Below are 17,974 nucleotides of genomic sequence, written 5' to 3' on the forward strand. Positions count from 1 at the left end.
GTTTATTATTAGCCTTCACTTTGAAATTACAGGCGTAATTTTTCCTCTCGCTCTTTCTCTCTCTCACACACACACACACACATTATATATGTATATATATTCTTTATTTTTTATTTACCATGCTGTCATACTTACAGAGCCGGCGCCAGGGCACCTCCATCGGGGGGGCATTTAAATTTCTAGAGGGGGCACAAATCACGTTGTGTGTGTGTGTGTGTCGGGGGGGAGGAGGGCATCCATCTGTGATCACGTGCAGTTGCTGACGCTCGCTAAAGCGTGCAATCGCTTTATGTGCGCTGTTTTATCGGTACTTTCGCTTTCAAAATCGATCGTGTTCAGCAAGGAGGGGAGAGGATGGAAAGTGGGGGGGGCACAGTAACTCGTTTGGGGGGGGCACGGCCCTGCATACTCACCGTGTTTTATAGGAAATGAACAGAAACATAGCCTAATAAGTGCTGTAACAGACCCAAATCATCACTGCTGCATAGTTGCATTTTTCCAGTTGCCAAATATGTTAATGTTGTGATTACGTCCATTTCTGGCGCTACGGCATTTCAGTGCGGTGTCTGAGATGTTAGCATGTCTTTAATAAGATCGGTCACAAACATGATCCCTGCACGATATAATGTGTAGCTTATAATTAACTCACTGTCATGCATTGTGTGCAACACATTTCTTCTCCCTCTTCATGTTTCGTCCATTTTCTCCACTGCTAAAGAAACTCGTAAGCCCCTTAAAAGTCCTCGTCCATACTCCTAACAATTTTGGACCTTAAGACCGCTTTTAAGGGTTAAGATGCTTTCTGAATTACTTTTTTCTTTACTAGGATCTTTTCTTTCATTTTAAGAGGAAAGATTTTGTTACTAGGAGCAACTCTTAGCACTAAAATTCTTCATGAATACGGGCCCTGGTGTGCATGTAATGGATATTAAATTGGACATAATGCACATTCATAAACTGTATGGTGATGCAACAGAAGAATGGTCTTATTGTTCCTTATAGAGAGATGCAACGAGGAAGTAAACAAGGTAACATCAAAGTAAGAAAGCATGTCAACCTAATTACTGCAGGATTAAACAACCCAGTAGCTTAAGGTATTAGATTTAGCTCCAACACAGATTTTAAAGTGCACTAGAAAACTGTGAACTTTCAAAAACCTAATACGTTACCTGAAAGACATCAACTAATGCAAACCTATTTGATTGCTGGCTCCAGCTTTCCTCCAAATGTGCAAGTAGGTGAAGCAGATGAGTTTTTCAGTGAGTTTACCTGCATTCAACTGTAAGGATGCATCTGGGTCTACACGGTCTGCGACAATCTAGCTGACTATTACCATCTGCTAGTGTATAAATACTTTAACGCTAATTTCGTTGCACTTCACCACTCTGTCTTAGGTAAGAAGGTAAAAGATGGAAGCTGTCATCAGAAGTGCCCTCTCAATGCTGGATAATGATCAACTGAATGACTTGATAGCAGAATTGACAAGAATTGGTGTGAAAACAGACGATGACCTCCAATACGTAACATCAGTTGACCTCAAGGACTTCCTTTCACCAATAGATTGCAGGAAACTAGTTAATTTCTTCAAAAGCAGAGGTTAGTCATTTATATGTAATACAACCTGAATTCCGGAAATGTTGGGCCTTTTTTTAAATTTTAATAAAATGAAAACTAAAAGACTTTCAAATCACATGAGCCAATATTTTATTCACAATAGAACATAGATAACATAAATGTTTAAACTGAGAAATTTTAAAATTTTTATGCACAAAATGAGCTCATTTCAAATTTGATACCTGCTACAGGTCTGAAAATAGTTGGGACGGGGGCATGTTTATCATGGTGTAGCATCTCATCTTCTTTTCAAAACCGTTTGATGACGTCTGGGCATCGAGGTTATGAGTTTCTGGACTTTTGGTGTTGGAATTTGATGGCAATATGGATTGTGTTTACTATCCAACAAAGGTCTTCGGCCTTGTCCCTTATGCTGAGATTTCTCCAGTTTCTTGGAATCTTCTGATGTTATGCACTTTATATAAAGAAATTTGTAAAGCCTTTGCAATTTGACGTTGAGGAACGTTGCTTTTAAAGTATTCCACAACCTTTTTACACACTCTTTCACAGATTGGAGAGCCTCTGACCATCTGTACTTGAGAGACTCTGCCTCTCTAAGTCATCCCTTTTATGTTAAGCCCGGTACACACCAAGCCGACGCACTAGTGGTGACGAAAGCAGACTGCGGAGTCGGCTCACATCGGCAGCATCTAGGTCCAAAGTTGCCCTGACACACCATCCGACGGCACGGAACACACTGAAAAAACTTAGTTGGCCAACGAACAAAAACTGCCCAACTAATTAACTAAACTTAGTTGCTAGATGTTCTCTTTTCAATATTTCTTGCTTTTTTAGCCCTTTGTTGCCCCCATGCCCATTTTTTGTTGACCACAGTTAATGGGCCTTCCTCCAAAGTGAATATTTTGGTGATTTTTAAAATAGCTTCTTTTGGTAAACTTTGTCACAGTCACACTTTTTTTCCAGAATGATCTTGAAAGACCTCTCTCTTCAGTGAGAACTCCTATGTGAGTCTTCAGGTTTCCTTTGGAACTGTGAAACGCTTTGCAAAATAATGGAATATAAAATAGCTTGCCCCTGAATGAAATCTCATGTGGGTTTCTTCACATGATTCCACACATATTTCATGTGAATCTTAAGATTTTCTATTTGTGAGAAGCTCTTCCCACAGGCTTCTCTCGAGGGTGTTGTTTCTTAATGTGAGCATGAAGGCTGCCTTGATGACTGAAGCTCTTTCCACACTGATCACATTTACAGCATTTCTCTGGCAGATGCGTCTTCATATGGTAATTAAGGCTTACCTTTTGTATGAAACGCCTTCCACACTGATCACATTTGAAGGGTTTCTTTCCAGTGTGCCAGATCTTGTGACACTTGAGGCTAAATTCTGTTGAGAGACTCTTTCCACAACGATCACATGTGAACAGCTGCTTTCCAGTGTGAATTCTCATGTGGTTATTACGGCTGCATGTATGTGTGAAACTCTTCCCACAATACTTGCAAATGTAAGGCTTCTCTCCAGTATGAACTCTCATGTGGACTTTAAGCTTTTGCTTTGCCGAGAAACTCTTTCCACACTGCTCGCATGTATAAGGCTTCTCTCCAGTGTGACTGTTCATGTGAGATTTAAGGCTGTTTTTCTGTGTAAATCTATTTCCACATTGACGGCAAGTGAAAGGCTTCTCTCCCGAGTGACTTCTCATGTGTCTTTGAAGGTGTGCTTTTTGAGTGAAACTCTTTCCACACTGCAGGCAGGTGAAAGGCTTTTCTCCCGTGTGAGTTGTCATGTGATTTTGAAGGTGTCCTTTTTGAGCGAAGCTCTTTCCACACTGTTCGCAGGTGTAGGGCTTCTCTCCCGAGTGAGTTCTCACATGCCTTTTGAGGGCTCCATGTTGAGTGAAGCTCTTTCCACACTGTTGGCAGGGATAGGGCCTCTCTCCAGTGTGAACTCTCATGTGCAATTGAAGTTTTCGTTTTTCATTGAAACTCCTCCCACACTGACGGCAGGAGAAACGGCTGTTGGATTTGGTTTTCTGAGCTCTTTTTCGCGTAGAAGTTGTTTTAGTCTTTGTAGCTTTTTCACCACTTATTAAATCAGGGTGATTCTCATACTGATCTGTCTGTTCCATTTCATTCAGATCTTGATTTTCCTCTTTTAGCACCAGCAGGCCTAAAGCAAAAAAAAAAAAAAAAAGACAAATACAAGTTAACCACTGTTTGAAGCCACAAAGCAAACGGTGTGAAAACCAACATGAAAGCTTTTAAGGCCAGGACACACCAAGCCAACTTCAAAGAACTAGCAGCTACAAAAGCCCAACCGTGTTGTCTCCTTACGTCGGCAGCGTCTGGACCAAAACGCTGCTTGAGCACACTACACAAACTGCAACCGACTACAAACCAACACGTGCGTTCTGCACCTGTGTGAGAGGAATTAGCAGTCTATATCAGCAGCTAACAATAGTATATATTTGTCATTCAAAAGGAGAAACTGAAACAAGGATATAAAAGCAGCTATACAAAATGTAAACAAAGCAGCGCTTGCTAACTATTGTGAATATCAGTTATGTTGATAATTCATTCATAATCAGCACTTTGTTATTATGAAAATATTCACATATTGGAATGCTTGGATAAGATCTCAAAATATTAGAACAGCTTTCTGTCTCTGTCACCTTCATTTACTTACTAGTTTTCATCACTTTCGATTTGATTTTCGAGAACTGACTCGTTCGCTAAACTGAACATACAATCAGTTATCACTCTTACTGATGGAGCTGATGCTGATTCAACATGTTGGATTGGGCAAACTGCCACCGACATGGAGGTCTGCTACCCGACCCGAACCTGACGGGTCCCGAAATACTCTCGGGTTTCAGGTTGGGTCTAGGTTTAACGAATAGCTTCAGGTTTTGCTCGGTCTCGGTTTGTAACAGAAATGGACATTTTAGTCGGAGGAGCTGTGTTCCTATACAAGCGCTCCAGGCTAACATTAGATCACTCGCACCCAAAGCAGTTATTGTAAATGAAATGATCACAGATAATCATTTTGATGTACTCTGCCTGACTGAAACCTGGCTGAAACCAAATGAATATTTTGGTCTAAATGGGTCTACTCCACCGAGCTACTGTTATAAACATGAGCCCCATCAGACTGGTCGTGGTGGAGGTGTGGCAACAATATATAGTGATATTCTCAATGTTACTCAGAAAACAGGATACAGGAGGTTTAACTCATTCTAAATACTTCTGCTTAATGTTACACTGTTAGATATGCAGAAGAAATCTCTCTTATCTCTTGCTCTGGCTACTGTGTATAGACCGCCAGGGCCATATACAGATTTCCTAAAAGAATTTGCAGATTTCCTCTCAGATCTATTAGTTAATGTTGATAAACTGCTAATTGTCTGAGATTTTAACATTCACGTTGATAATACAAATGATGCGTTAGGACTTGCGTTTACTGACCTAATAAACTCTGTTGGAGTCAAGCAAAACATCACTGGGCCCACTCATCGTTTTAATCATACACTAGATTTAATTATATCGCATGGAATTGATCTTACCGACATAGATATCGAACCTCAAAGTGATGATGTTACTGATCATTTCCTTGTATCGTGCATGCTGCCTATTACTGATATTAGTTATATGGCTCCGCGTTATCGTCCGGGCAGAACTATTGTTCCAGCCACCAAAGACAAATTCACAAATAACCTGCCTGATTTATCTCAACTGCTCTGTGTGTCATTTCCTTGTATCGTGCATGCTAGTGTTGTCAAAAATATCGATATTTCGATAAATAGATACTGAAATATCTGAACGGTACCAATATTAATTTCCCGAAGTATCGATACACCGATACTAGGCGAGCTGTCACTTTCACTTCTCTCCAAAGGCGCGTGGACAAGCACCACACGTGACCGCACTCGTCTCCTTCGCTCTGGTTAAATAGCAAAAGTGAAGTGAATAGAAAGATGACTGCTCTGGTTGTTAAAGAACACAGCAGGAGCGCTATCTGTAGGGATCTATGATCTCCGCGATGCAGAGAACGCGCACAGAATCGCGGAATCCAGTCATAAAAACGGAATCTACAGTTTAACACGGAATGTCACGGAATTTGTCAAAGTTTGGATGAATTAATCAAAAGTAGGTCATTACACTTAAATCAAATCGCGATATGGACTAGTATCTGTAAATATTAAGCTGCAAAAGTCGATTTAAATATGAATCCTGCATGTTCTGCGCGTCTCTGTGTGAATGTGCTGCACGTGCGGTTGTGTTTACTAATGTGGCGCTCGCGGTGATTTCAGCGTCTGCCGTCTCAATGAGGACATAAATACATCAACAATATCTCCAGAACTGATCTGAAAGCACTTTACCAGCATTTTACCATTTAATTTGAGTAAAACTAGCATCATATCATACACACACAGAACTTTAGAAGTATTCACGGCAACCCGTCAAAATAAAAGTTCGGTTTAACTATATTACTATTATTTAGTAGAATGTACATAATACTACTACTTACTACTACTGTTAATTTTTTTAAAGCAATAATCACAAAATATTTTAATTTTAATAGTAAATCCCCTTCATTTGTCAAAAATTTAAATGTTTAATTTTCATTAATTCAAATAAAAATGAATTAAAATTGTTTTATGCCTTCATCTGATATCCAGTAAAATGTAAATACACAACACAGAATTTCTGAGGGGGAAAACATTTCATAAGGCTACTGTAAGAATAAATAAAAAATGTTTGTATGCATTCAAATAGCCTAATAGACATTCTAAAACACAGAATTTGGTAACAATGAAACATAAGGTGAGAAAAAAATAAAACATTTCATACAGCCCTAAACGTGTCATTTTTGTTACACTTTTAATAAATGAAATGTTAAATTGTATAATTTTCATGATTTTAATGAATTAGACATGCTTTTAGATTAATAGCATTTAATTTGACCATTAAAAAAAAAAAGAGTCCAGAAAAATTCAAACGGAAAAAAACGGAATCCAGACAAATTAAAATGGAAAAAATTGAATGTAGAAAAAAATTAAATGGAATTTGGGGAAAAATAAAACGGATTTCATAGGGCCCTATATCTGGAAATATTTTGGTTATGAAGCAAATGAGAATATCAACAAATAGAACTTTGGACTTTAATTAGTACATGTATTAGTAAACGTTAGTTTCAATTAACATTTAACTAAGATTAATAAAAGATTAATAAATAAATCAACAAATGCAGTACCTCAAGACATTTTTTTGTTCATGTAAAATATACCGCATGTTCTCGACTTGTTACATTTATCTTTAAATTAAAAAAATTACCCCCTTAATATTGTGGCAGTTTTTTTCACCGTGGTATCGAAAATGGTATCGAGTATCGATATTTTTAAAGGTATCGTATCGAAGTTAGAAATTCCAGTATCGTGACAACACTAGTGCATGCTGCGTATTACTGATATTAGTTATATGGCTCCGCGTTATCGTCCGGGCAGAACTATTGTTCCAGCCACCAAAGACAGATTCACAAATAACCTGCCTGATTTATCTCAACTGCTCTGTGTACCCATAAATACGCATGAACTAGACGAAATGACTAGCAACATGGGCACTATCTTCTCTAATACATTAGAAGCTGTTGCCCCCCTCAAATTGAAAAAGGTTAGAGAAAACCGTACTGCGCCATGGTACAACAGTTATACCCATTCTCTCAAGAAAGAAACTCGTAATCTTGAGCGCAAATGGAGAAAAACTAACTTGGAAGTTTTTAGAATTGCGTGGAAAAACAGTACGTCCAGCTATAGACAGGCTCTAAAAGCTGCAGGGTAGAGCATATCCACAAACTCATAGATAATAACCAAAACAACCCAAGGTTCTTATTTAGCACAGTGGCTAGATTAACAAATAAACAGACACCACCCGATCTAAATATTCCCCCACAGTTTAATAGTAATGATTTTATGAATTTCTTTACTGATAAAATAGATAACATCAGAAATACAATATCAAATGTAGATTCTACTGCGTCTAGTATTTCAGCTTCATTCATCGCACCCAAAGAAAAACTGCAGTGCTTTACAACTATAGGACAGGAAGAGCTAAATAAACTTATCAGTGCATCTAAACCAACAACGTGTTTATTAGATCCTGTACCCACTAAACTACTGAAAGAGTTGTTACCTGTAGCAGAAGAACCGCTTCTCAATATTATTAACTCATCGTTATCTTTAGGTCACTAGGTCTGTCCTAGGTCCTCTGATATCTTAAATATACATGCTGCCCCTTGGTAATATTATTAGAAAATACGGGATTAGTTTTCATTGGTATGCTGATGATACTCAACTATATATCTCAACAAGACCAGATGAAACTTCTAAACTATCTAAGCTAATAGATTGTGTAAAAAATGTAAAAGATTGGATGACCAATAATTTCTTCCCATTAAATTCAGATAAGAAAGAGATATTACTTATTGGACCAAAAAAAACAGTACACAGAATCTCTTGGATTACAATTTGCAACTAGACGGATGTACTGTCACGTCCTCTAAAGTCAAAAATCTGGGTGTTATACGTATTAGACAGCAACTTGTCCTTTGAAAATCATATTTCCCATGTTACAAAAACAGCATTCTTCCATCTCAGGAACATTGCTAAGCTTCAAAACATGCTACCTGTTTCTGATGCAGAAAAGCTAGTTCATGCATTCATGACCTCTAGACTGGGCTATTGACTACTGGATGAAAGTCACTCAAGATGGCGCCGAGTATGGCTGCTGTGGTGTGGAACGCTCCCGTACTTTTGTTGTTTTTGTTTGTTTGTTCTGTGTTTAGTCATTCTCTTACTGTCAGTTTTACCAGAGACGAACTACTGGACATAAGGCAACACACACCGGACAATTTTTGTCCGGTTTTTGATTATTCAGACGCTTTGTTGGATGTTTTGGTCGGAGGGGCAGCGGTCCTAGTCAAACGCGCGCTCAGACGGAAAAGAGGGAAGCGCGCCGGCGCGCTGGTTAAACTCCGCGAACGCGGCTTCCGAACTGCGCTCCCAAGCATTCATCTAGCGAATCTCCGATCCCTTCCTAACAAAATGGATGAACTACTTCTCCTCACCCACACAAATAAGGACTTTTCAAACTCTGCTGCATTGTGCTTCACTGAAACCTGGCTGAGTGAAAACATCCCGGATAACATGCTTCATTTGCCGGGATATCAGCTGTTCAGATCAGACCGCATCACGGAGTTAACGGGGAAAACGAGAGGTGGTGGACTACGTTTCTACATAAATGAAGGTTGGTGTTCAGATGTAACAACTCTGAAGAAGATGTGTTCTCCTAATTTGGAGGCCTTCTTCATAAACCGTAAGCCGTTCTATTCACCCCGAGAGTTTTCCTCCTTCATTCTCGTGAATGTGTATGTGCCTCCGGACGCGTGCGTGAGCGCCGCGATGCAACAGCTGGCCGAACAAATATCTGAAACAGAGCAACGGTACCCGGACTCTTTTTTAATCATTCTTGGAGATTTTAATAAAGCAAATCTCTCCCGCGAACTGCCAAAATACAGACAGCACGTTACATGTCCCACCAGAGACAGTAATATATTGGATCATTGTTACACAATAATTAAAGATGCATATCACTCTGTCCCACGGGCAGCTCTGGGGCTCTCTGATCACTGTTTGGTTCATCTCATACCGACCTATAGGCAAAAACTCAAATCTTCTAAGCCTGTATTAAGAACCGTTAAGAGATGGACTAATGAAGCAGAGCAAGATTTAAAAGCTTGTTTTGACCTCACTGATTGGAGTGTTTTTGAAGCCGCTGCCACCGATCTGGATGAACTCACAGAGACTGTAACATCATATATCAGTTTCTGTGAGGATATATGCATCCCCACCAGGACATTCTTATCATTCAATAATGATAAACCGTGGTTTACTGGGAAACTCAAACAGCTTCGTCAGGCCAAAGAGGACGCTTACAGAAGTGGGGATAAAATCTTGTATAACCAGGCCAGGAACAGACCAACAAAGGAGATCAGAGTGGATAAAAAGAACTACTCTGAGAAGTTGAAAAAAGAACTTTCAGACAACGATCCGGCGTCGGTATGGACTGGTCTGAGGAACATCACCATGTACAAGACACCACCCCCACAGTCTGTGGAGAATCAACAACTGGCTGACGATCTCAATGTGTTTTACTGCAGATTTGAAAAGGCCAGATTGACACCCAGCACCCGCTCTGATCTGCACTTCACACATTCACCTTCCCCCCCCTGCAACCCCCCTTACTCCCTCCCCCACCATTCTACCTGCGTTTAAAGTCTGTGTAGAGGATGTGAACCGGGTCTTCAGAAAAAAGAAATCTAGGAAAGCTTCAGGACCAGACGGTATTTCACCTGCCTGTCTAAAAGTCTGTGCTGACCAATTGGCCCCCATCTTTACACAAATCTTCAACAGATCTCTGGAGCTGTGTGAAGTTCCCTGCTTCTTCAAACGCTCCACCATCATTCCCGTCCCCAAAAAGCCCAAAATCACTGGACTTAATGACTACAGACCTGTCGCACTCACGTCTGTGGTCATGAAGTCACTTGAGAGACTGGTCCTGGCCTACCTGAAGGACATCACTAGACCCTTGCTGGATCCTCTTCAGTTTGCCTATAGAGCAAACAGGTCTGTGGATGACGCTGTCAATATGGGTCTGCATTACATCCTGCAACACCTCGACAAACCTGGGAATTATGCAAGGATCTTATTTGTGGACTTCAGCTCGGCCTTCAATACCATCATACCTGACCTTCTCTCAGACAAACTGAGACAGCTCTCTGTGCCCTCCTCCATCTGTCAGTGGATCACCAGCTTCCTGACAGACAGGCAGCAGCTAGTGAGGCTGGGCAAACTCACATCCAGGACTCTCACCATCAGCACTGGCGCCCCTCAGGGTTGCGTTCTCTCCCCACTGCTCTTCTCCCTCTACACGAATGACTGCACATCAAAGGACCCCTCTGTCAAGCTCCTGAAGTTTGCGGACGACATTACAGTCATAGGCCTCATCAAGGACGGTGACGAGTCTGCTTACAGACAGGAAGTTGAGCAGCTGGCTGTCTGGTGCAGTCTTAACAACCTGGAGCTGAACACGCTCAAAACTGTGGAGATGATAGTGGACTTCAGGAGAAACCCCCCTGCTCTCCCCCCACTCACCATCATGAACAGCACTGTGACTTCAGTAGAGTCATTCAGATTCCTGGGCACCACCATCTCTCAGGACCTGAAGTGGGACAATCACATTGACTCTATTGCGAAAAAGGCCCAGCAGAGGCTGTATTTCCTCCGCCAGCTAAGGAAGTTCAACCTGCCTCAGGAGCTGCTGAAACAGTTCTACTCTGCAATCATCGAGTCTGTCCTATGTTCTTCTATAACTGTTTGGTTTGGTTCAGCTACCAAAACAGACATCAGAAGACTACAACGGACAGTTAGGACTGCTGAGAGAATTATCGGTGCCCCTCTGCCCAGCCTCCAAGAACTTTACACCTCCAGAGTGAGGAAAAGGGCTAAGAAAGTCACTCTGGACCCCTCACACCCAGCTCACTCTCTCTTTGTACTGTTGCCCTCTGGCCGGCGCTACAGATCACTGAGCACCAGAACAGCCAGAAACAAGAACAGTTTTTTCCCCCAGGCCGTATCCCACCTGAACAACACATAACACACCCCGGTACTGTACATCTGTAAATAACTCATCAAACCTTCATCTGTACATAGGACACATGCACATTCACAGTTCTGTCTATGGTCATGTCTCTTTTCTGTATATTTTTATTACTATTGTTATTCTTAATTATTGTATATTCTCTTCATTAGTGTTCTTTATCACCTTAATTATATGTTGTCTGCACTATGTTTGTACTTTCTGTACTGGAAGCTCATAACACCAAGACAAATTCCTTGTGTGTGCAAACACACTTGGCAATAAAGCTCTTTCTGATTCTGATTCTGTAATGCACTGCTAGCTGGTTGTCCTGCATCTTCAATAAACAAGCTACAGATAGTCCAAAATGCAGCGGCTAGAGTTCTTACCAGGTCAAGAAAATATGATCATATTACCCAAATTTTACAGTCTCTGCATTGGCTACCTATTCAGTTCCGTATCATTTACAAAATATTATTACTTGCCTATAAGGCCCTAAATGGTTTAGCTCCTGCGTACCTAACTTGTCTTCTACCACGCTACAATCCAACCCGCTCCCTAAGGTCGCAAAACTCTGGACTGTTGGTAGTACCTAGGATAGCAAAGTCCACTAAAGGAGGTAGAGCTTTTTCGCATTTGGCTCCCAAACTCTGGAATAGCCTTCCTGATAACGTTCGGGGTTCAGACACACTCTCTCTGTTTAAATCTAGATTAAAGACACATCTCTTTAGCCAAGCATTCACATAATGCATCTTATAATCTTGTACTGCAGTTATATCTGATCAAATGTACATTATTATTATTCTTTAGCTTGGGTTGAACAAATCATTTTTGCTTAGATGGAACAGCAGCTACACTAATTATGTCTCTATTTGTTTCTCTGTTGATTAACATCCCGTGGTAACTAGGAATTACAGAAGCTTCAGTCTGGATCCAACCCTTAAATGATCTGAGATGACCGAACACCTGAGAAGAGATAATGCCAACCCCTCAGAGGACCTCAGAGGATGCCAACGCTCAGACAACATACAGAATTACCAAATTTTGCCATAAGTTAAATATATTAAGGTTCTGCAATATATAAATATATTGTGGAAACTTAAATTCCTGTAGAGCTGCTTTGCAACGATTTGTATCGTAAAAAGTGCTATACAAATAAACTTGAATTGAATTGAAATTGAATATTTCTGCTTAACGGTTCAAGTGTTTTCCTTCTAATGGTTTTCTATGGGAAGCCATTTAGTTTGAAACTTTGCACATTGCATTTATATTCTGGCTTCATCCTCTTTCCTGTACAAAATATATATCATCAGTAAGGTGTCCACTGAATCTCGCCTTTTAATATCTGCATTTTACTACATTACTACTTGATGCAGTCTGCGTAAAAATAGCTGGCTGTGAGTGGAGCAAAGCTTCGTTTTGCCCGGTGTTCCTATAAGGTTGTGACGTCATGTGAAAACTATCAATAGTCTTAAATTATCTTGCTCGCATTTATGGGAAAATTCTTAATTTTTTGCAAAACAGGTCTCTTTTATGTAAATGTCCAAAAAGCATTAAAAAAAAAATCAATGAAACAATTGCTGGTGGTACCACAACAGCTTTATTTGTAAAATCAATAAATAAATTGATAAATATATAAAATGTAAATATCTCAATCTCTTTCTGGGTTATGTGACATTTGGAATAAATCTGGTGACGATGTGAAAAAAAAGTCCTACCATTAACAGGAATATCTCAAACTTTGTACACACACAATCACATATTCTACAATTTTCTAGGTACATATTTTATAATTTGAGGGATTATATTCACAAATATAGTTTGTCAATTTTGGTATTAAAAAAATCAGAAATGTAATATTTGCTCACAGCTAAGTGATTGTCATCAGAGTTTGTGCACCAGCAGCTAAGAGCCAATGTTCTAAGCCAGTTTAATTCCTTTGGCAAGACCACATGGTGTCTTTTTTGGTCTTCCTACACCACGGGTTTGAATCTCTGCACACACAACATTGTTCTGCAGAGCTGGATTAGGGCATACCAGATCTCTGTACCTTTCTGACACAAATTCCCAAATTTCTATTCGAGGTACATTTTCCTCTCGTTAGTAAGTGGCAGGTTTTTCAGAAGGCATGTAATTTGGGTCACACTTCAGCAGCTTGTGCATGACTGGCTCTGACTCTGCCAGGGTTTTGCACATTACAGTTCCATCCATTCTACATTCAATGTGATGGAGTGGCTTGACTGATGGGAGCTTTATTTATGAGGATGTTTAGACATTTATGCAGAGCTTGAATATATGCCTTTCACACCTGGTTCACACATCCTCCGTTTGCAGTGTGTATGCAGTCCATGTGGTACAGGTTCTGCAGCTGATCCCTGGCTGTTTACCACAAACACATTTATCCATTATTTTGATTTCAAATCCAAACATTGTTACTGAAAATGCTTTTTCAGCATTGTGATTAGTTTTTTTACACAGTACAGTAATACAATCTTTAATAGATGCGTTTAAACAAATATAACACATTATTCAATGCTTTTTTCTTTTGCATTTACATCTAGATTTATATATTAAGTTGTATATAAACTAGTTTTTTACTTTTTACATTATCACAAGCATTCTAAACTCAAACTTCCACTGTCAGAAAACAGTGGGCTCTACTGCCTTTAAATCTTTATTACAAGCAATGCTGCGGTTCATAAAGAACTTTTTTCTATACCTCCACGAGTGCCATCTATTATTGCTTTGTTCAGCTAAAAATGCTCTTTTCCTCTAAACCTAGCCAAAAAGCCATAGCCTATGTGTTGACAGCGAAACACTAAGACTTTAGTTATATGCATTTATAGTGTAATTAGTAATCAGTGGAAGTTTGGGGGAAGTCGTGGCCTAATGGTTAGAGAGTCGGACTTGTAATCCGAAGGTTGCAGGTTCGAGTCTCCGGCCGGCAGGAATTGTAGATGGGGGGAGTGAATGTCCAGCACTCTCTCCACCCTCAATACCACGACTGAGGTGCCCTTGAGCAAGACACCGAACCCCCAACTGCTCCCCGGGCGCCGCAGCATAAATGCTGCCCACTGCTCCGGGTGTGTGTTCACTGCTGTGTGTGTGTTCACTGCTGTGTGTGTGTGTGTGTGTTCACTGCTGTGTGTGTGCACGTTGGATGGGTTAAATGCAGAGCACGAATTCCGAGTATGGGTCACCATACTTGGCTGAATGTCACTTCACTTCACTTCACTAATTACTACACTTTCTTGTCAATCCATGTCCAAACTTCTGGCCAGGCTTTCTCAAGCCAGAATCAGTCCGAATGGAAACAAAGATGGCTCATTCTGTGTCAATCTACTTATTTATTAGAATACAAGAAAACAGATCAAATGCAATGATGCAACCCTTTAAGAATAAATATTAGCAAAATCAAAGATGTTAGCCGAGGACCTCTGGTTGAGTTGATACAGAATGACCCTATTCTTCTGAAACATCATTCATTTCTGTAGCGCTGGACATTTCAGATGAGTTGAGCTCTGAGAATGAAACCAACCTGTTTGTTCCTCAGTGTCTTCTTGTTTCAGACTAAACACTTCTTCAATCCTGAAGTCTTCACTCTCTTCTTTAATAATGGCCATCTTTATAACAGTGGATCTCAGTCACTTCAGCAGGAGTTTTTCTGAAGAGAACAATGAACAGAGAGCTAAATAAACCCAAACTAAATCTCTCCATCAGCTCCCTAGTTCAGTAGTCAGCACACTACTAAGGGAGTCACCTGATTAGACAAAAACACTCAAAACTAGCGCTGCACATTCATAAAAGAGCACAAACTGCACAGACAGTTCATATTTAGTTGTGATGTATATACCGTAAATCAGAATGTTTAGATTATATAACTAAATCACACTAGCATGAGAACATTTCCAGCTGGTTTGAAACAGTTGTGTTTATGTTTGTTGTTCTCGCTGCATTTGCACAGTTTAGACCAGCAGGAGATCAGCGAGTGGAGATTCGAATCATCTGAGAATCAACCGATTCAGTCGAGTCACTGAATCATCCGAGCAGTGTTCATTTCGTTGACAAAGACGACGACGAAAAATATTCGTCAACGAACCTTTTTTCTGTGACTAAGACGAGACGTTGACGAGCTAAAACTAATATCTGATGATAAAAACTATGACGAAATTTATGCCACATCTTCGTTAATAGATAGGCGGAAACGCGCTGATAGAAGTGCTCTCTCTCGCGCACGCTCCACTTCTTCAGTTCTCATACAGCGCGCGATCAGTTCTCAGTGCTCAAACACACACACAGCAGTCCACATGTCTCTCATGTAGAGCATCTCACGGAAATACAGTCCGTTATGGTTTAAGTGAGCTTAAACAGGTGGGAGAAAACTGAATGTATGCCATATATTACATGCATACCTTCCGTCTTAAATGGACAGCATTCCTAATTATCTGTCATTAATGTTAACCAACAAAAGATGTTAAATAAATGTATACTTGTTAAGTAAACCTACTGTATCTGAAAAATTAGTTTAATTTATATCTCTACCAAAAAATTCAAATTTATTCCAGTTTTTCCAAATTCAATCCTTGATTCAAATTTCTCATAACTAAGCTTAATTGATTTGGTCTAAAGAGAGAAGTATTGATGACTATTTTTGTTTGAATACTACATATAAAATAGCTACCAAAATAAATGTTGGCAACTGCAGTTTGACTAAAAGTAATGGCTAAAAGTTGACAAAAATGCAATGACTTTTCATCGACTAAAACTAGACTAAAACTATGAAAGACTCAAATGACTAAAATGTGACTTAAGACTATTAAGCATTTTTGTCTCAAGATAAAGACTAAGACTAAATAAAAAATGCCTGCCAAAATTAACACTGCATCCGAGAAGTAACTGATTCAATCGAGTCACTGAAACATCTGAGAAGCAACCAATTCAATCGAGTCACTGAATCATTTGAGAAATAACCGATTCAATCGAGTTACTGAATCATCCAAGAAGTAACCGATTCAATAGAATCACTGAATCATTTGAGAAGTAACCGATTCAATAGAATCACTGAATCATTTGAGAAGTAACCGATTCAATAGAATTACTGAATCATTTTAGAAGTAACCGATTCAATAGAATTACTGAATCATTTTAGAAGTAACCGATTAAATCGAGTCACTGAATAATTTGAGAAGTAACCGATTCAATAGAATCACCTGAGAAGTAACCGGTTCAATCGAGTCACTGAATCATCTGAGAAGTAACCGGTTCAATCGAGTCACTGAATCATTTTTAGAAGCAACTGATTTAATCGAGTCTCAAAAAGCTCCGTTACTCCGTAACTACTAAGTAGTGAGCTAAATTGTGTTGCTGATAAACTGATTCAGGACACAGGGAGCGAAATGAGACGCGCCTTTTCTGTTACTCGTGTGCGCGTGCGTTTACTCTCACAAAACAACGCTTATTATTGTTAGACAAAGCATTCCAACCATAAATTCAATAGCAAATCATTAACCTTGCGTCGCTTAAAAACTGTACAACTGACTGAACAGTTTCTATCAGTTTAAATATTTTAAAACACAGACCTTTCTTGAGCAGAATCACAACAGACGCGGGAGCTCGCGCAGCCTTATGACGTCACTCCGCCAGAGCAAAATAAAAGTCCTCTCTGCCCTTCTCAAACCAGCTCAGTCATAATCAACAGCTTTCATACAGAGCTCTCATTGGCCAGCTTACTGTATGATCAAACATTTAAGATGAAATGTGAATGTAATCATAACTAGGTATTACTTACATAGCCTAATTATCAGTATTATTTCAATTTAAATAATATAAATTTAACCTAAAACAGATTTGTTTCAACAGATTTAATCTTAACCCTTGTGCAACCTTATGGACATTTTTGTCCATTTTAGTTAGTTTTTATTGTTCTTTTGATAATTTTGCCTGTGTTAATGCTAACTACATACACTTTGGCTCAGGTGTGTATTTTTATTGGGATTTTAATATTCCACCCTCATTTCCTTTAATAACTCTATTTTACACTCTCAGCACCTTTTGGACAAAAATGTCCCCATTGAAACCCATTAAAACTGCTATTTTTAATTGCAGTGCCGTTTAACTGGATGATGCAATTTTTGTTAATATGCTTTCATTCTGTTGACAAGGCTTCAAAATGAATTTTTTTAGCAAATACTCACTTTATTCCTGTTTTCTGCTTCTGCGTATTATAGAGCCGATTGGATAAATAATGCAGCTATAATTGTGTGGGTGTGTTGGTGCAGATGTCAGAGTGTGGTCTCTATGTGTGTCATGAAAACAAATGTTTGTGTGTGCTTGTAATATTTGAGAAATAAAACTCTACTGTAAATCACAAATATATGATGCACAAACGCGCCTAACAAATATTGTGGCAAGGTGGCCTGGGTCAACCCATGTATGAATCCATTCTTGAGGCTCCAAGCTGGCAGGGTGTGCGATGGGTGGCTTCTTGGTGAGAGGTGCATTTAAAGTTGTGATTCTATCTAAATTTTATGTTTGTTTTTTTGCGCGTGTAATTATTCAACTGCCCGTCAGGAGACCACAGTTATCCACTAAAGACGTGGCTGTTAACCCCCCTCACCAACCCACAAACTGAGAGTGCAGATACAATGATGCCCATTCTCGAACTCGGTCAGTTGTAGAGAGGGCGATAGGGCAGCTGAAATGTCGGTGG

The 17,974-nt window shown here is 39.6% G+C and overlaps 1 protein-coding gene across 1 annotated transcript; it reads right to left on the bottom strand.

Moving 5' to 3' along the window:
• Positions 1-1,689: 1,689 nt before the first annotated feature.
• LOC306853561 (uncharacterized protein) lies at positions 1,690-16,903 on the bottom strand. The gene is made up of 3 exons (XM_079391064.1): positions 16,845-16,903; positions 14,804-14,929; positions 1,690-3,742 (listed from the first exon to the last, which is right to left on the bottom strand). Exons 2-3 carry the CDS (start codon positions 14,886-14,888, stop codon positions 2,718-2,720), a joined length of 1,110 nt encoding a protein of 369 aa, XP_079247190.1. The 5' UTR covers positions 14,889-14,929; positions 16,845-16,903; the 3' UTR covers positions 1,690-2,717.
• Positions 16,904-17,974: the final 1,071 nt, after the last annotated feature.

Source organism: Barbus barbus, assembly GCF_936440315.1.
Source record: "Barbus barbus genome assembly, chromosome: 3".
Taxonomy (NCBI): Eukaryota; Metazoa; Chordata; class Actinopteri; order Cypriniformes; family Cyprinidae; genus Barbus; species Barbus barbus.

Excerpts from the sequence above, each read along its gene's own strand:
- LOC306853561 (XM_079391064.1), bottom strand. The coding sequence starts at position 14,888 with ATGGCCATTATTAAAGAAGAGAGTGAAGACTTCAGGATTGAAGAAGTG. Across the intron at positions 3,743-14,803 it reads AGACACTGAGGAACAAACAG|GCCTGCTGGTGCTAAAAGAG; the intron begins GTTGGTTTCATT and ends TTTTTGCTTTAG.